Below are 20,634 nucleotides of genomic sequence, written 5' to 3' on the forward strand. Positions count from 1 at the left end.
TCGACGTTGTCCTCTTTGTAAAGCTCTTACATCGCAACAAACCTCTGACCCAGTTCGAAGACTGGGTACCTCTATCTTCCGTGTATAAAGCTTTTGGGTGTGTGTCGCTTGATATATCGGTATCATCACAGTAATAGATTAAAATGAAAGCAGAATTAAAGTTTTACGTATGGGAACATTACAGGTTCAATTTTAATGCAAAATAACGTATATAAATAACATGAGTAACTGTAATACCATCTTTCAGCAGAAAGTATCTGGTGTCAGAACACTTCATAAAGCAAAAAAAGGTATATCAGCCTTAAATTGACTGATTCGCATGTAAATATGACATTTCTTACATTTCTCATGGCTTGCTGTGGGTTTAAAACTGTGCAAACCTTGTAAAATCATACTCTTTAAAGTGTGATTTCCAATGGCACGGCTATGAATAATCTAATCGTGGTTTGTTTTTTGTATCAGTCTGTATTAGTACTTGAAAACATGTTCTTGCATTTCTTCCACACGTCTGTCTCTGCTTTAAGCGTTTTTGGCTCACTTTTGTGAAACTTCAGCAGGACTAGCTGACCAACAGGGGGAGATAGAGAGGACAGCGACAATAACATTTGGACGTATTTATTTGAAATCAGTATATACCTGTAGACCAGACGCCACTTACATCGAATAAAATGAATAACGTGACAGACATTGCATTAGATTTGAAAATAAGTTTAAAAATTATTAATCTTGGCTTTTTCAATGTAATTGACCTAAACTGCTTTTCTCAGGAGAGATTCGTGAATGTCCCACCGATGGGTGCATTTCTTAAATTAGGCAGCTCACTGAAAAGAAATAATTCCATTTAAAGTGTAAAGTCCAGCCTTTCTTTAAAAAATGTCAGTTTGTTTCCTTGATTGTTGTTGTTTTTTTCGTGATTGTACTCTAAAAAGACTATAAGGTTTTAAATGTAACCAAATGTGAATGAATCATAACCGGTGATGCGTTTTTCCTCTAAAAGTTATTTCATTATTTTAGGGCATGAAATGCAACAGTGGTGCTCTCCAGAAGTTATTCTATTCTTATTTTAACTTTTGAAACGCAATGTTTGATCTGGTGACCCTGTTAAAGTTTCGACAAAAAGAGCCGCATCAATGAAGTCGTCGAGGCGAGAACTGGACAAAATGCAATGATATTCAAAAGGCCTGCCAGGGAGTGAAAGAATCAGGAGGCACAAAGACTTTTAAATCATCATTGGAAAATCATTAGAAATCTGGCGAGGTGGGCAGCACAGATTGCAGCGAAATAACACAAAACCCCAGTTTCTCTAGATAATGCTGGAAATGATGTGGAAGAAAGGCGGGCGTGGTTTGGGACAGATTTCTTGGGTTACACCAAGCTCGTAGAGTTTTTCGCCCTTTAACATTGTTTAAAAGTTTTATTCATGAGTTGTTAACCATTTGTTTTGTAATTGGGTTTATCTCAGTGACCTCGCCCTGTTTAATTTTCTGAGTGCCAGATGGCTGTACCAAAAGTCTGCTAAATCCTGCTAAGCAAGGCTTATTTCTCAAAGCCGCACGGAAAAAAGGCGATGTTTGCTTTACTGAAAACATTGAACAATTGCCAAGTTTTTAGTTATTGGTCACATATGGATGCTAACCTGTCTAATACTTTTATTCAGTCTGCCCCAGACTCGCATTTAGTTCAGAATATTCCCTGTTCCAAATCCTTTCTGCATTTACTATTTTTTACCATTATTCCAAAGGTTGAAATGCACCCCATGGTTTAAAGGTAAACAGAACCCCGAGGTTAAATGAACACATCAAAGCAATTGCTCTCTTACAATATCGCCGCAGTTCGTTTATTTTACCTTACATCCATGCGTGAGTACGCGGAAGCTGACAAAGAGAAACTATAAAGCTTAAATGTATTTGTCTATTGGGGATGGAGCAACCACTTCAGTAAAACAGAAGCTTTCAAACTTTAGTAACACTGGTGGTGTTGGCGCCGTTTTTTATATTGGTTATACTGTGCAATGTAGTGGGTCCTATAATAAATCTTGTGAGTTCTTGGGTTTTAACTTATGCTTTGTAGTGTGCTCCTAAAATAGTGATAAACAGATGTAGGTTACACATCGAAAAATCAACTGTTGCTTATAATCCTATCAGACTCTCTTTACGACAGTAATCACTTAATATATTAATGGAATGAGCCTTAGCAGTACAGCGACTGACTTTACCAACGTGAATGCTCAATCGTTATTGATAATTAAAACGTATCCATTAAAAAAAATACCTTAAAGAGGTGTCTACGTAGCGGCCCCATTAGCAGTTGGTACACAAAATAAAAAAAACGTCTTTATAAAGGCGCCAAATTTCAGTTTCAAGAGTAGGCTAATGTTTTCTGCATGCCGACAAGATCAGAATACTCGAGCAATTTACAAGGTGAGATATCAGAATGCTTCACTCAAGCGTGCCAAGTACTCTGCGGAAAAGTGTTGCTAATTAGCTTTTAGACTGTGTTAAGGAGTAATTAGTGAAGTGGTGTGATGGCACGCGAGTTAAGTAAGCGAAGGTTGCTGGGGTTGTCCAACATTCTCAAGCCCGGATACTGGATTATGGAGATTTGATTTAAACGCCGCACTAGTTCAAGGATCGATGGTTTAAACCCCCTTTGCCCATCGCCTATCTCGGTAACAAAAGACTAAATCACCTCGTTATCATACCAAAAGGGTTAAGCTTACTCAAAAGAACGGCTCATACGAGCAACTTAGCTGACAACCGCCTGGCAATCATGAGAACAAATGTGGTCACAATGGCAGGCTTTCTCTTTTTAAAGAAAAATGCAAATACCCTGCACGAATAAAAGATGGATTTTCATGGCAGGGCCTAATTCTACCTTTGTCAAACTCGCGTGCAGACGGCGAGATTGACACACGAATCACGTGATAGAATGGCTGCATGCAAAAGTTTTAAGGCACTTTACAATAGAAGGCTCAGTAGGAGAAAGTCTGTCTAGCATTCTAAAGAGATTTCAACATTGTGTAATTTGTTTCTGATTGGAATAACTCCCTAAGAATCTTGAGCTCAGGGTGCACCACAAATGTCAATTATTATCACACCATCAGGCACATTTTGTATGGAAGTGGGCACTACAGCGCAAACGGTTTGCCAGAATCTAAATATACCGTATGTTGGCATTGAAATGGATCGGTCTACGCAATATCTGACTTCAAATTTTGTTTTGCAAAGTTTTAACGCGAGTGCAATCGGCCTACAATTTGAATTGAAGGAGTATTCTCGAAGGAGTTCTCGCACGCAATAGTGTTGATTCCAGGCCCCATTGAAACCGGTCAATATTACTTTCCGTATTACATGCCATTTGCCTCAGCTCTAAGATTTGTGAAACGAACTATTTGTCAGTCAGAAATACGGCTAGGCTGTACTAGCGGGTTGTTGGAAAGCCATGCACGTCGTTCTTAAACTCTCAGTGTCTCTGTTACAGGTATTTTAACACCTCTGGTGTTTCTTCAGGATTTGCAGGGCAGATGGTTCCATTCCCTTTGGTCTGTGGAAAACCTGAGCCCCATACTGTTGTTTTGTCCTTCTGTTGGGAGGCAAGTGCTGCTTCCCAGAGAGGGTCTCAGGGAAACAAAAAGCGAAAATCCGCTGAATAGCCGTGACGGAACTATCGGGAGGGATTGGTCTCTAAATGTATTTTAATACGAGCTTGCAGTCCTGTACAATTCAGAACCCATCATCGTTTAGCCAAAGAGTTATGGCAGTGATTGGGGGGTGAATGGGGAAGCACAATGGATACATGTGGCGTTCGGTCATTATATTCAACTTAGCCGCAGCCCTCTGTTGAAACTGTTAAAGTTCCTTTCCCTTTAGACTGCCACACTAGAATAATACAGACATTGATGCCTCCAGTGGGATACCCTACCATGCTATTATATCTCTACTGCTAACGAGGGTTTCATAAGCCTTTGATATAATCTGACTATAGAAATCCGCCTAAATCTCCTAGCGCTTTAACTAAATCCCATTTGAAACGGGTTTTCTTCACCTGCTAGCGGGCAAGGTTAAGAGAAAAGCTGCGTAAGTAGTGACATGCATGTTAAAACTACCCAACAATACAGGAATTCCAACAGCACATAACAGCTCAGATCACACGAGATCGCGTGAATAAAACACATTAAGGCGCACCAATTTAAATAAAATCAATTTTTAAATTGATCTATTTTTATTAAGTAAAATTGCATTGGATGCCTTTATCGGATTACAAGGCACCAGGGAAGATTGGGAAAATTCGCTTAGTTTCCTTTGTAAAACAATACAGAAAATAGCGTGTGCTCTGCAACTCAGGTTTGTGGAAACAGAAAAGACAAACACCAGATTTATTCTATGTATAAGAAATAAGGCTTCAGATTTTCTAAAGAATACACATAATTCCCAGGTCTATATCTATAGCTATGTAATCACTCTTGACAGTATATGTTAGATAAAATACGGAGAGTAATTTAAAATATGCTAAAACAAGTAGGCTATAGTCGCGTTTTACATTTCAGTGCCAAGTTCTTTACACGTTCAAGGAATTTCCAAATAGGCTTAGAGGTCTTTAAAAGAGCCATTTTTAATTTCAAAGCGACGATTGGTCACACTTCATCTCATTTGCATGTGGATCTCTATAAACCTCCCAGCCACTGCAGCTTTTGGAGTTGTCTGAAAAGGCTTCTGGAAACGAGCACAGCAGTGTGCGCACATTCAACGGCGACTTTCATCGCAGTTTAGGAAACCTGGTGTGTTCAGAAGATACAAATTCGACTCGACAAGAGCTTTGTTTTAAATGAACAGTTAAGATAAGTGACGTGATTTCAGGTTAGTTAACCAACCAACATGGGCACGAAAAATATGCAAGGTGCTTTAACTGTCTTGCATAGATGGATGTTCGGAGTCTACTTATTGCACTCCCTGTCCGTCTTACCCGCAATTTCAGAAGGAAAGACTGTCAAATACCAAACCTACGAGGAAGACATCCCTGACACTGTGATCGGAAACCTAGCCAAGGACTTGCTGATAAATCCCTCTCAAGGAAGCAAGACAAATTTCAGAATGATGAAACAGTTCAATTCTTCTTTTATAAAACTGCGAGAAAGCGACGGGCAGCTCACCATTGGAGAGCGGATTGACAGAGAAAGAATCTGCAAGCATTCTCTACAGTGTCTTATCGCTTTCGACGTTGTCAGCTTTTCGAAAGAGCAGTTCAAACTGATCCACGTTGAGGTGGAAATAAAAGACATTAACGATAACTCTCCAGAATTTCCCAACCAAGAATCTACCTTGGAGATTTCGGAAAGCGCAGCAGTGGGTACCCGATTTCCCTTAGATGTTGCGGTTGACGAAGATGTGGGTTTAAACTACATTCAGAGCTACCAAATTTCAGTCAATAGTCATTTTACCATTGAAGTCCTGAACAGAGCGGATGGGGTTAAATATGCGGAGCTTGTGCTAATGAAAGAACTCGATAGGGAAGCCCAGTCATCACATATTTTAGAGCTTGTTGCCACAGACGGAGGGAACCCACCCAGATCCGGTGTCACTAGAATAAATATTAAGGTAAAAGACTTCAACGACAACAGCCCAGTGTTTGACCAGAATAATTTCTCTGTTGAGCTGCAAGAAGATGCGCCAGTGGGATTTCTCTTGTTGGACTTAAACGCAGTGGATCCCGATGAGGGTTTAAATGGTGAAGTTGTTTACGGATTCGGTAATCAGGTGTCTGTTGAGATCAGACAACTTTTCAAAGTGGATCGCAAATCAGGACGTTTAACGCTCGAAAGCCCGATCGACTTTGAGACCAAGAAAACGTATGAATTAGATGTGCAGGCTTCTGACTTGGGTCCCAACCCTACCCCTTCAATCTGCAAAATTATTATTCATGTCCAAGACGTGAACGACAACGCTCCCGAAATCAGTATTACTCCCATGACTTCAATTACTGCGGGCATCGCCTACATCACTGAAGCTGCAGCGAAGGACAGTTTTGTGGCTCTGATCAGCACCTCGGACAGAGATTCAGGCGCAAATGGGCAGGTTCACTGCACTCTCTATGGACACGATCACTTTAAGCTCCAGCAAGCCTATGAAGACAGTTATATGATTGTAACCACAACATCTCTAGACAGAGAAAAGATATCTGAATATAATTTAACGGTGGTCGCCGAGGACCTGGGGTCACCCCCCTTTAGAACAATAACTCAGTACACCATCAGGCTCAGTGATGAGAACGACAACGCCCCTCTTTTCAGCAAACCAATTTATGAAGTTTCGGTTGTGGAAAATAATGCGCCAGGCGCATACATCACCACAGTGGTTGCAAGAGATCTGGATCTGGGACACAATGGGAAAGTAATTTACCGGATTTCCGACACTTATGTGATGGGCTCTCCCGTGTCTACTTTTGTGTCTGTTGACCCGGCTACCGGTTCAATGTATGCCTTGAGAAGCTTCAATTACGAAGTCATGAAGGAGCTCGAAATTAGAATCCAGGCAAGCGATGGGGGCTCTCCTCAGCTTCACAGCAGCGCAATCATCAACATACAAATAGTTGATCAGAACGACAACGCACCTTCCATCACGCAGCCAGTTCTGACTAATGGATCTGCGGAAATCTTTGTCCCTAGAGACGCGCCGTCTGGGTTCCTAATCACCCACATTAAAGCCAGGGATCCGGACGAAGGCATTAATTCTGAGCTCTCCTATAGACTTGTAAAGGAAGATGAGAACATGGCATTTTCGATCAACAAAGTTACAGGGGAAGTTTACTTAAACCGCGAATTGCACTATAATGTGAGGGAAAGCGTTAAAGTCAGCATTATTGTGAGCGACAACGGGAGACCTTCTCTGTCATCTACTGCAACGATTCTTTTCACTATTATTGAAGGGGCTCCACCTAGTGACCACGTCGTAGTCAAACAGAGCGGCGAGAATCAGACCCCCTTTCTGTGGGATACGTCAGTCGTGATTATTGTCGTTTTAGCGGGCAGCTGCTCTCTTCTTTTGCTAGCTATCATCCTAATCGCGACGACCTGCAATCGACGCAAAAAAGAAAAGAAAACGAGCAACTTCCAGGATCAAGTGGATATCCCCCACCTGGAAAAAGGAAGAAACAACAGCGACTCATTAATATCCAGCCACGCCGGAAACGTATTCGAGGGTAGAACGTACTCCAGCAAATCGTCTTTTTCAAATTCTCAGACTACAGGCAGCGACATGTGCTCAGGCTCTGAAGATGGAAATGAGAGCGCACTGTATGAACCAGACAACAGGGTTCGGGGTTCTAAATTAGAGGTAAGATGCCCAAAAATAGCAGCTTCATCCTTCACGTTTCGGTATACTTGACTGTGTACTTCGTTTATTGCACTCTCTTCGTAATCTAATTGTTTTTCTTCTTCCATTTGTGCAATAACCTCCAGGGCTATTCCACGCTTCCCGGCTACGGTAAAGAAGCTGTCCGGCCGATTGCCATCTGGAAGGGTAATTCCTTCACCACTATTTCGGCGCGGGATCCACAGTTCAGCGGGAAAGACAGCGGGAAGGGGGACAGTGACTTCAACGACAGCGACTCCGATATCAGCGGAGACGCTATCAAGAAAGACTGCGCTCCAGTCAGCATGCAAAATGGTAAGGACTGGTGTAGTACCCAATTTAATATCCCCTGGGAATGTCAGGCAAAACTCAGCGAGGCTGGTGCGTGTGTACTTTTGAACAACTGAAACGCGTAAAAGAGAGCGTTGTCAGACCTCATAGAACCTATAACAATAAGATGCATTGTCACACACAGAATTTCACATTTTAAAGCAAGTCACCCTTTTATCTATTTGCAGATATTCATTCATTATCTCAGTGCTTGTCCTGTATAATACCGGTTTGTCCTCTAGTTGGAATGGAGAATGAGCAGAGGATACGAAAGAGAATTGACTCAACGCCGAAAATAAGATGAAACTCTTTTAACACCTTTCCAGCTGCGTGATTAATGTGATTTTTATGTATTTTTTTTTTCTCACAGGTCTGTGGGCATGCACGAGCGAGTGTAAGATCCTGGGACACTCTGATCGCTGCTGGAGTCCGTCAGCCATGAGGGGAAGCGCCAGCAACCAGGCGCCGCACGCGGCTCAGCAGCTGTCTTCGTTCTCAAAGACAGCTTCGCTCCCGCGCGAATCCCTCCGCAGAGAGAACTACTACCCGGCGCAGATCCCTAAAACCGTGGGCCTGCAGAGCGTGTACGAGAAGGTTCTTCACCGGGAATATGACTATGTCCTCGTTTCCCCTCCTCGACCTGTCAGAATCCAAGAACTAAATGAAATCACGCTTCCCGTGTACACGCCCACCACAACAAGGTGCCAGTCTAAAAATGTTTAGAACTTAACATTGAAGCAATACGGCAATTTATTTATTACCTTTTTTTTAAAATTGAAAATTGTTAAAAGAATCTCTCGGGGCCATGGGGCTAAGCACGGTATTTAATTCTTGGCTTTGTAAAAAGAAACAAATATATCGCTTATATATGTATTTACATTTTTTAATGTCAGCGTAAGTCTTTTATGATTGTATCTGGTCACTTCTATGACTTTGTTTAAAGATACTGTGTATATTATGCAAGGTTTTGTACATACAGAGTATATTTTTATAAGCATTAATTAAAAAAAACAAAGTTGTATTACTGTTGGCTATTGATGAAGACGTGTTTTGAAAGGAAACTGCAATCCTAACTGTTGGATGGGCCTAAAATCTCGCTGGGCCGAGTAATTATACTGCCTTAGCCTTTAAGGCTTGAAAATGACTGTATCAAGTTGATAACGGTGTATGATATTATTCGAATGTAAAATGTCACTGTGTTTGTTTTATATTTTTGTCACGGCACTATAAATAAAAGTATTTAAATGTTTTATTGTAAAACGTCAGTGTAATTTATTGCATGTCCTTTTTGCCTCTTTTCTAGTTCATTGAGCTTTAAATATTCAAAATGTTTTAATTTCATGTGACAGCCTGCATTCAATGAATACAGTCATAAGGAAAAGCGCTACCTATTGTCATTGGTTTACGAATTAAGTGGTTCTGTAGAAATAAAGATCAAAATTGAGTAAATATTGAAATTTTAGAGTGTATAACTCCATGAATTTCTCATGAAGTGTATATTGTGTATAAACATACAACTTAAGTGGATGTATAAGAACAAAATCACTGAGTGGAAATTAAACCAACAGTATTTTATGACCAATAAGACTGTGTTTATTTCAAAAATACAAATCACCTGTTTACTGCACACGTAAAGAGGTTATACAGTAGGTCTATCTTCTGTCTCAAAAGTGTGAAGCACATTGACAGACACACGGGCCTCTGAGACGGCAGGTGTTCATACTGTATGTAATACGGCGGGGGCTACGCTATATTTTATTGTTTAGAATATACTTTTGCCAGTGTCTTTAGTGAAAAGGTGAATGACAAAACCTTAAAGGAAAGAAGATCGCAAATTAAAAACCTCCTATACAAAGTTTTTTTAGACTCCATGGATTGGAATCGGATACTGTTCTCTAACTGAAGATGGATCGAAGGGTGGCGCTGTTGTCCCACAGTACTGTTCTGCTAAAAGCTTCGTAGACTCAGAGCAGTTGCCGCATGAGATGTCAGATCTGATATGTAAGTAGAAGAGAAGATCAAATGTAGAGTGGGGTTGAGCTATTCAACGACAATTTTAAACTTGGTGTTTGTTTTATGGTACATAATTAGCCACAGTGATCTATAGACACAAGTAAAGAGAGTGAATATTATCCAGAATAAACACACTCAGACTGTGTGCATTTAATTGTGTTAATGATACTAATAGTAATTGTAGCATTAGTAGTAGAATGCATTATCTACTCACTAAATCATGAGCTCTGTCTTACTGATATTCCTGTTGAAGACTGCATCAGACCTGTCATGCTGATTAAACCAAAAGCTACACAAACAACTATTAACAGGATTAAAAGATTAAAATTCCTGTCACAACGTGTTTCCAAAGCTCTTTCCTCTTTTTTTTCTGACTCAATTCTCCTGTTTTCAGGTGGACCAAGGTTTGCAATCTAATACAAATAATTACAATTACCTGTGAGAAGCACATAATTAAGTTGAGTTTTTATTGACTCACACTAGGAAAGCCCATGCTGTATATCAAACATAACTACAGTTTTTGACAAACATTGTGGTTTGTTGCATTAGTAAGTAGTGCATTAGTACAATAATACTTTGTACAGTACTTTGCCTTCAAAGTACTCAAGATATTCTACTATAATGACCTGTTTTTCAGCAACATCATTTGCATGTGTTAAGATGTGGCCCGTAGGACAGATATCTGATGATTATAGAGACCCTCAGGTTATCCAACAGCTACTGTATTTATTATTTGCAAATTGTTCTGCAGTTCTCTTTCCGGGAAGCATTTTCAAATTATATTACAACATTAAACTTTCAGCAATATTCCTTTTGGCAAAAAGCATCTGCTTCTGTATATATACACTATTGCAAAATCGAATCTTTTTGGTATTGTTGATTAATTGAATGAAAGGCGTCTTTGTAGCGACCTGACCACTGAAAAATAAATGTTTTGATATCATTACTTTTTTCCCCCAGAATGGATTCTATATACTTTTGCTCTTTTCGTCATTTTGAAATAAAATAAGATAGCATTCGTAAATACAATGCACCATTAACCCGAGTTTTAAAATAATGTATTTGCAAGTTATGTGGATATGTGTTAAATAGAAAGTACCTTTGGACAGAAAAAAACCCGAATTCGTTGTCACTGTATACAGTATATATTAATAAATCCAGGGTTCCCAGGTTTACTCATATATTGTAAGTGGAACAACAAACCTTCAATGTAGCAGAACGTTACAACTACAAATGAATGGTTTATTACAACACAGTAGCCTCATCTTAGAATTTGTGAAGGAAGAGAAGAAAAGTTCACCAAAATGATCTTCAAACAGACCCTGTGTGTTCAGCTGGAGAGAATGAGACGTGTTACGCGCGCTGTTGATTCTGTTCACCTTTGTGTCACTGCATGTAGTCCTTCCCGAAAACTATCGCCATTCATTGTATTGGGTAATGCATTTCTGTGTGACCTGTCAATCCCTCAGGGAGTCGAAAAGGTGAAATGGCGGTTTAAAGGTACATCATCGAGGAAAACGCTCGATATACAAATTCTTTACCAAGTTCAACTAAACTAAAACAGTTAAGTTTAAACGTAATACGTCGTTCTAAGAATGTCTGTCTATTCGGGATCTTGTAGTGTGTTGAGTATTTCTCGCAATCCGTATGTTTCTTAAAAGTATATACAGAGAAAAGCAGTCTTGCTTAAAAAGAAAAAATACGACATGACGTGCCCGAGTAATCAGAAATGCACCAACCGAAAGTGTGCCATGTTCCCAGATCTTAATATTGATAGTTTCTCATTAGCGTCTTGACAGTTACATCAAATGAACGCTGCAGAAGGATTTTAAACTTCACCGAGGCAATTGTCAGTTCTAATTAACTTAGGCTACGACAGCCCTGCATAAAAAAGTAGCGTTTAAGACAACCCTTCACGTATACAAAATAAGGGCTGCCTTCCAATAAAAATATTTTGAGAGGGACGCCTATGACAGGAGCAAAAAAAAAAAACTGTCCGCGAAGGAATCTAGCAAGTTTTGTCAGTGGGTTGAAGCAGTTGCCCAGACGAAAAAAAGCGTAGAGCCAGGCTAATATAACAGGCTCTGTAACTAGTTAGCACTCTAGTCACGTCCACTCCGGGTGAAGTGCAGAGTGCACCGGTGGACAGTCTGATTCAGAAGTCCATTAGTAGCCATGGCAGAGACTTCGGAGAAAGTCCCCATCTCTCTGGCAGGACCAGAAGACGTGGAACAGTGTTTACCACCTGTAAGTAGTGAAACATTTTTCATTGTATCATACAACAACCCAAACTTGACAACTCCGGAACAGAAAGCGAATTAAACAGGTTTAGAAAATGCAACGTCAATGATTATTATTTGTACTGCTGACATAAAAAAAACACTCATTGTCATGCCAAAATATATGCAGAATCAAGATATTATATTTTTTAACTTTCATATATGTAATGAGCTGAGGTGTGTGACTGTTATATACCCGGAAAACAGCAAGTTTAACAAGAATGAAAAATTCTGAAATTCTTACTTTAAGAATCTATGAGATATAGATATCTTCATTCTTCTCATTTAAAATGGGCTAAACTATCTGGAGGTCAAACGATCCAGTGACATAAACCGTAGTGTAAAACCACACCTGGATTTGATTTCGGCACCCATTAGCTTAATTATCACGGTTTTCAAGCTGCATTTCGTGTGCTGCCCTGCTTTACGGTTTTGTATTTCTTATTCCCTTGAGAAGGCTTACACTGCCGTGACTGTAAAACCCTCCAACAGTGGTCGTCTTCTGAAAATTGGAGCAGCGGTGCTGATAGCAGGAGCAGCTCTTCTGCTTGTTGGTGCTATCGGTGCCTTTTACTTTTGGAACGACAAGCACGTAAGCTTTCCACCTTTCTCCTACTCTGTGTATAATTCTAAATGCCCCTGTGTGTATGGAGGCAGGTATGTGGCTACCGTAGGCGCTTGCACAGCCAGAGTGGTCTGCTGGTAACCCTGGGTCCGAGCGGTGTAGATACTAGCTTGAGCGCTTAAGCCCGCCTGGGTAACTCATTTGCAATGCATTCCATCCTCCACCTAGTGTTTTTAAGGAACATATTTGCTAAGCGAAATACTCAGGTCTTTAGAAATGTTTCATACTGTTAGAAACTGTTTCTATTATAGTTTTTGACACCTTTCTGAAAGCATTAATTGCTATGGTTGGTTTCCATTGTGTGATAAAAAAGCAGTGTAACTGTTGATTTACACTCTTATGAGTGGACTATCAGTTCCTATGTGCCGAGTTTGTTTAATATATTTTATTTATCTTTATATACAGAAAAAAATCCACCTTCATACTGTCGATATTAAATTTCTTTAAATACGTGTGTGGTGACGTCATAGGAGGAGTTCCTAGTTCCATTCGTTCGTATTGAATCTCTGATACTAAGTATCAAAGTATAAGATACTAAAATGGAAATACTAAGTTACACAGTGTTTTTTTTTACCTCCAGCTGCGTATCCACTGAGTGGATTGGTCAATATTTTAGGGTGGGGCCATAAAATTACTTTACCCGAAAAGTTTTTTTTCTCCTAATTAAATCTGGGTACTTGGTTTTTGCCTGTTGTGTAGTAAGGCCGATTGCAACATTGCAGTTGAAAACATTACAACCATGAGGCAGCAGCATGGAGTAGTGGCTAGATAGAGTTCTGACCTTCAGACCAGAGGCACCTGAGATCAGTTTATGCAGTTATATACTTACACGTGGTCCTTAATTAAATTGTTCTACTCATGTCCAGCTATATAAGCAAATAGGCCTCCATCTCGTCATTATGAATTTGAATTTGTTCTCAATTGAGTGGCCTGGTAAAATAAAAGAATAGAAAACATGCATGTCAATATAAAAGCTACTTCATTTGCTGTGAAAACACCTTAAAGTGTGATGTATTAGCTAGCAGTATTATCGCCTTTAAAATGAGGAGTGTACATATATTATAAACATTATGGGTAATTGCTTGCTGTCACTGTAGACATGCAGAATACTGTTGGTATTAAACCCACACTAGTAGAACACATAAAAAAAGAGAAGACACATTTATACATGTAAATAAATAGTAAATTATTTATATCTAGCTCTTCCAGTCAAATTCCAGAGTAGAATATGAATAGAATGCAAAACCTTTACTTGCTGCTGTTTCAAAAATAGATTTTTTTTTTAATTTTGCAGGTGTACAATGTTCACTACAGCATGAGCATCAATGGAAAAGTAGAGGAAGGATCCATGGAAATTGATACTGCGAATAACATGGAGACATTCAAGACAAAAATTGGGAACGATGAGGCTGTGGAGGTTCATGACTTTCACATTGTGAGTCTGGGCCACTAAAACTGTCATTGCTAGCTTTAAAATCTTTTAAAAATGAATTCGTATTGCATTTTCACACAAGCTCTAAATGATCTTGCTGAATTGATTTATTCTAGCATGTTTATAATTTGCAATAAAAACCACAACGATTACATTTTGTAGGAAACAGAGTCTACGATACATAAAAATACGTAATAATTGATAGTTGTGTTCAATTGAAAGTTTTGCATTTATATGTATGTTGATCAGATTTATTAATACATAAATGGATTAAATATAAGAATTAAGAAAGTGGAAAGCTTCTAAAGGTTACCAGAATGACATTTTTCTAGATCCATAAAATCACTGTTTACCGTAGTATTTCTACAATGTGTTGAATGCAGGGAATCACTGGAATTCGCTTCTCTGGAAGAGAGAAATGTTATATTAAAGCACAAGCTAAGGCTCACCTCCCTGACGTGGAGACTCTGAACAAAGAGTCACTAACCTTTGACCTGGTAGGTTTTGAACTCACACCATCTGTAGTTTCTTTGGTACTTTCTTCACTATAAAATACATGTTCAGGTGTCTTTGAAGAAAAATGACAAATGTACATCTCTCATAATGTGCCTTGGTTTTTGAGATTTTACAGATCCAATACGATGAGGATATTTAATTCTCCTGTTAATCTCAAGCAGGCAGAAAAATACAGATATACTGGATGAACTATCTGCATCAAAAAGCTTACAAAGTCATTGTATCAAATCGTTTTTATTTTTTGTATTGTATACAATGTATTTTCAGGCAAAGTTCACCAGCTTGAATTAATCACTTTCAGCAGATGAATTCACCCATGATTTTCCATTCAGGGTCACGGGGGAGCATGAGCCTATCCTGGCAAGCAGTAGACACAAGGCAGAAAATACCCTGGACGGGACGCCAGACCACAGCAGGGCACCCATAGGCACTGCAATGCACACACTCACACCAGGGCCAATTGTGTTCAGAAGCCAATTAACCTACCAGTATGTCTTTGGATCGTGGGAGATAACTGGAGCAGCAAAAGTGGGGAGAACATACAAGCTCCCCACAGATAGAACCCCAAGGCCACAGCATGGCAAGGCAGCCATGCTAGCCACTGCACCATCATGCTGCTCACGGCTTAATTATTATTTTTTAAATATCTGAAGTTTGGAAATTTCCTTTGTGCACTATAATAATAGTCAGATCCATGAGCAACATGCATGCAAAAAGGTTATGCTGCTTGATTCAATGGGACCTTTAGAATTCCAAATGGTAAAATATTTTGGATTCCTCAAAAACACGATACACCAGTTTTTCAGATATTCTAGTCTGTTGATTTTGACAGAATCAGTGAAATGTTATACACCTTAACAAGGTAGATCGCAGTGGGAACTGTAGAGACTTCTGTGGAGAATTTGCAGGTTCTCTCATGTTTGTGTAGGTTTTCTCTGGTCAGTCTGTTTTCCTCCAATTGACAAGACTGATGTCTTGAAATTGTCTCTTGCGGTCTGTGATTGTCCTAATTCACTTGATTTTTTATGATTGAAGAAAGAAACCTTGCTTCATACTAGATTACAGTAAATGCAAACCATTAAAGATGGTACAGTAATTGATATTCTTTCCCAAACTTCCCAATAGAAGATTTTTTTGTGTTTACTTTTTCTGAACACAAGGTAAACTTTCCTATAGCCCTGTTTTCCACCCATCCTCTTACAGCTTAATCCAGTTCAGGGTCGTGGGGGTGGGGGGGGTGGGGGCAAAGCCTATCCCAGCAACCATTGAGTGCAAGGCAGAATACACCCTGTACAGGACACATGCAGACACACACACACTCACACCTGGGCCAGTTTTACCTGAAGCTAACTTACTAGCATGTCTTTGGACTGTGGGAGGAAACCGGAGCACCCAGTGGAAGCTCACAAAAACATGGGGACAACATACAAACTCAATGCCAATAGTACCCCAGCAATTGAACCCAGGGCCCCAGGGCTGCAGGGCAGCAATGCTAACAGCTTCATTCTAAATGTTTAGAAATCGTTGGATTATGGATGACATAGGAAACCTGTTGGATTGTCTCTGTCCAGGATCAGGATTGACCACAACTTGACTAAAGTGTTTTTTGACATGTCTCCATACATGGAAAGGTTAATAGAACTGTGAATTTTCTTTTCTGATTGCAGGTGGATCTGTCTTTAAAGATGTGATTACCACTGTTCAGTCTTACTTGTTTATGGTACTTACAGTAATGAAGATACATGCTCATGATCTTTGGGAGAACCTGTCTAGTTCTGATAAGTTACTTTGGATAAGGTATACTATGTATACCTCACTTCTAATTCCATTAGTGTTTGATATGCAGCAGAGGTGGGTGATGTCTCTTAAACATCAAAGAACAACCTAAATAGATGTTATGAAGTGAGAGGTTTATTCCAAGTTTTCATTCACCACATTTATGAGCAATCCAAGGTGTACAGCCTTATGAACCAGTGCATCAGTTTTGGCAAGCAACAAGAATGTTCTTTCATCTTGACAGGAAGATGAGATTATGCCAGCTAAATTTGATGAGTCGCCTCTCATCTGGGTGTCTGCAGAGCAACCAGTGAAAGACAACAGCTTTCTGAGCGCCAAGATCCTGGACCTCTGTGACAATCTACCAATCTTCTGGCTTCGTCAGACATATGCCAAAGGTACTGAGACATTATTTAACTGTAGAATGGTATAATTGTGCAAACAATCCAAGTCTCATTAGGACTAGCTTAAAATACAAACTCAGACACTATTCTGTATGCTCAAAAAGGTGTAGTAAAAACTTACCTTTAATGTACAATAATGAAAAATGATAGAGATCACACAAATATTTGTCTTCAACCTATTACTGTCTACATTTTATGCATTATTTTTATTTTATTATTATTTATAGCTATATCTAAGCAATAAAACATTTCATAGTGTCGAAATATGTATGTAGAAGTAAATCACTTAACATTCTTCATGTTATTTCATGTTAACTGCCATTAAATATATATGCACAAGAAGAACAAATTAAATGGAGAAAATTTGCAATCTTTTATGTTGATGGGGAAATTGAGCTGCTTTTTCTGTAAGAAGACAGACTAACCGTTTTGGGCAAAGGCGTCTGTACGTCAGTCATTGGAAAGGCATAATTATTGTTTTACAGATGGACAGAGAAAGAAAAGAGAAGCTCAACGTCCAAGACGCCAGTCAGAACCTTATGATCCATTCATAGAGGCTGCAGAGCAGGTGAACACTGTTGGTCGATCTCAGAATGTTACCTCAAGGAGAGTTACAGATGAGGAAGAGCCCACTTTCAACCCAGAGAACCCCTATCACGTAAGTACCAAAACAAAAGAAGGCAATATGCATCAATTTACAATTACCAATGAGTTGTGTTATTCGCACAGCTTATATCAGTTTAAGAATATTTTAATATTAACTATTTTATTAAGGTTTTCTGGCATATGTTTGTGAAGCACAAAAAATGATAAACACCAGTATTACAAACAAAAGAAAACAAAATCAGTTCAAAAGGTTTTGAGAAACATCCATAACACCACAGCTGCAGTTCAGTCATGAACAGTCCTGCACTCTTCATCATATCTACATCAGCATGCAAGCCACAGAGAAAGAAGCAGACATATGTGCCATGCAGAAAAATAACAAGATTAAGAAAAGCACAGCCTTCATTTTTTTCCTTTGCAGCTTGCAGACTGATGCATTTTCCATCTCTAAACTGCTTATTAATGTGACCCATTAAAAGAATCCTAAGTCAACACAATCCAATTTAACACAAGTTATTTTTACCAACTAAATTCTAACTTGGCTCCTACAAAAACACATTAGAATTGGTTTCCCGTGCCATGCCAAAATGTTTTCCTTTTCCTTTCTTTTTATTTTCCAATATGAAATTAACTCCTGTGTCTATCTCTACTTCAAGGACATATCTACCATAAAACTGTATTTGTAGTCGAAAAGCGAATATTTTAAATACACTACAGCTTGTGCTAAAGCAAGCATTATCATAAGCCTTCTATCCGTGAGGCAGCTGTGTGCATTTCTACACAGTTGCCAAGGTCACTCACAGAAACCACTGCTGTCACCTCAAGTCTATTTTCCTGGCCTTCTTTTCACCAAAGGAACAAACCCCTTTGTCATTCTAACCATTATGTGAAGACCCAGCACGATACCCACTAGCAGTGAATAGTCAGACTTCTGGCACAGAAGGACTCAACTCACACATGGGGACCCTCAGGTTTTCCATACTGTAGGTCTATGGTCTATGGTCCAGTCAATTTCTTAACATGCTGAACATGCTGGACACATGCTGAACCCAGTTCAACAGAAATTGAGAAATGGGAGCAAAAGAACAGGATTCTGCTTTTCATTGCATTTACAGTTTTGTACATGAGATGGCCTACAAATGTGTGATGCACTGCAAAAGGTGTGCAAAATGGTTACTTCTCATAATGTGATTTCGGTAGTGAAACCACTATAAGGGCTGAGCAAACTCCCTAGATTGCTGGAGTTGGAAAAACACAGAACAGGAACAAAGGACTTCCTGCAGATTTCTCTGATAAAAGCAAAAAGACTTTTAACAAAATAAAATCCATCTGATTTTCAAGAGGGGCTCCAAGCATTTCAGAGCGTTAAGCATTAAGGCATTTGGGAAATAGTGATCATCCTTCCTTAAAGTGATGACAAAGCCACAATTCGATTAGTGCCTAGGGCTCTGGCTCACAACCCTTGTCCTGGGGGATTGCTGTTTCTTCTGGTCTTTGGTCCAGTCAATTTCTTAATCACAGGCTAATTGATTTCAGTTTTCTATTAGGGGAATATATTTAAATTTGCAATCGGCTCATAAACCTTTGAATGGAGTGTGGAACTTTTGGGATCATTTTACCAATTTCTGAGTTTCAGAATTTCCCTTTTTTCAAGTATACTGCCTGAAATGTAACCAGCTGGACCACTGCAGAAGGGGCAAAAACCTTTAATTCACCCATTAAGAGCTACTCACGCAGGAATAAGGGCAGGCAATGCATCTCAGGTTGTAGGAAGCAATATGCTTGAAAGTTGGGTGTCCTTGAAATGTAGCAACAAGTCCCGAAACAAGTAAACCAAAACTTCCCAGAAGCAAGCAGATCAATTAAGGGGATCAGCAAGCGCTAGTGATGTAGAACTCAACTTGTAACAAAAACCTGGAAGGGGTGACCGGGTGGTTCACCTGGGTCAAAGGTTAGAAACCATTTGTCTAGGGAAACTAGAGCCAGAGTCATCCATCTGGAAACAGAAGCAAGGGGACAAACTGTTTCCCAACAGTGCACATGGAAATTTCTCAGAATTCAACTACTGGGGGCTTAATGGATGGCATCAAGCCTATTCTTGCCTATTGAAGTATTCGATTTGCTTTTCTAGAGAAATCTGGAAGGGGAGGAAGACACCATGACCTTTGACCCCATGCTGGACCACCAAGGAATCTGCTGCACGGAGTGCAGGCGCAGCTATACGCACTGCCAGCGGATATGCGAGCCCCTCGGAGGCTACTGGCCCTGGCCCTATGACTACCGGGGATGCCGTGTTGCTTGCAGGATCATCATGCCGTGCCGCTGGTGGGTCGGACGCATATTAGGCGTTCTGTAGATCTCCGACTGACTCATGCATAACATCAAGGAAACTCAGTGGAGATCGCAGCTAAAGAAGTCCTCAGAAACTCTGCCTTATGTAACAAACATACGTATTTAAAGACCAAATAATACAAAATTTCCTTTTTCCAGGATGTAAATAAATAATAAAGTGCTAACTATATTGTTAATCCTATTGAAAGATTGTTGCGCATTTAAAGCTGAATGTGTAGAAAGCTCGTCTTTTTAGATTGCTGCAATTAGTGTCAACAGCCTTTTTTCCACGCTAATGTGTCCTCTATACATTAAACAGCTTTATTTCTATGTTATTTGTAATGTGCTCGTTAATAAATCCATGCTTTATTCCTGTCTTATTTCATATATAAATTTCCTGAATGCTGAGAGCTCATGCTTAAGAGGACCAACCACATGCAGTTAGGGAAACACACTGTTGATAGCCAACTTCACAGAAAAGTATATAAATGTAGAGGCATACAGTATATAAATCTAAATTTTGAGTGAAGTTGAGAACCAGCAGTAAACAAAGGTGTTTTATTATATTGCTGGAAATATACACACTGCATCTGATGAAGCAGGTCCAATGCTGCTGCCACTGAAGTAACCACCAACATACAGGAACATTCAAGACTCCAAATCAGTCCTGTTGTTATCTCTGCAGAATACATATACCTTTGATTTGTTGATGTCACATATTACATGGATGCCAGCATGATACTCTTTTACAAATGTGACTGAATAGCCCTATTCTAGACACTGTGACACAAGAAAGGTACTGAAGAAGAGGCCATTTGGCCCATCTTACTCATTTGGTTGACAGTAGCTTAATGATTTAAGAACTACCCCAAGCTGTGCAGTCCATGGTAACAACGTGGCCAAGGAGCTGACTGGACAGTTTTTCTTTTTTTCCTGCAATACGGCACAGTCTATATTTTCCTATTCACAAGTTAAG

General features: G+C 39.6%; 2 protein-coding genes across 3 annotated transcripts; both read left to right on the forward strand.

Moving 5' to 3' along the window:
• Nucleotides 1–4,687: 4,687 nt before the first annotated feature.
• On the forward strand, nt 4,688–8,928 carry LOC102694898 (protocadherin-8). Its single transcript, XM_006639061.3, has 3 exons — nt 4,688–7,328; nt 7,454–7,661; nt 8,047–8,928. The coding sequence occupies exons 1-3, from the start codon at nt 4,875–4,877 to the stop codon at nt 8,397–8,399; spliced, it is 3,015 nt and encodes a 1,004-aa protein (XP_006639124.1). The 5' UTR covers nt 4,688–4,874; the 3' UTR covers nt 8,400–8,928.
• Nucleotides 8,929–11,697: 2,769 nt separating this feature from the next.
• On the forward strand, nt 11,698–20,033 carry cnmd (chondromodulin). Of its 2 annotated transcripts, none has more exons than XM_015363874.2 (7): nt 11,698–11,936; nt 12,423–12,560; nt 13,888–14,028; nt 14,409–14,522; nt 16,562–16,715; nt 17,207–17,379; nt 19,459–20,033. In XM_015363874.2, exons 1-7 carry the CDS (start codon nt 11,865–11,867, stop codon nt 19,681–19,683), a joined length of 1,017 nt encoding a protein of 338 aa, XP_015219360.1. In that variant the 5' UTR covers nt 11,698–11,864; the 3' UTR covers nt 19,684–20,033. The 2 variants fall into 2 exon arrangements, with proteins under 2 accessions (XP_015219360.1, XP_015219361.1); XM_015363875.2 differs by having other exon boundaries at nt 11,701–11,936; nt 12,426–12,560.
• The last annotated feature ends 601 nt before the right edge of the window (nt 20,034–20,634 follow it).

Source organism: Lepisosteus oculatus, chromosome 15 (genome assembly GCF_040954835.1).
Source record: "Lepisosteus oculatus isolate fLepOcu1 chromosome 15, fLepOcu1.hap2, whole genome shotgun sequence".
NCBI classification, from domain to species: Eukaryota; Metazoa; Chordata; class Actinopteri; order Semionotiformes; family Lepisosteidae; genus Lepisosteus; species Lepisosteus oculatus.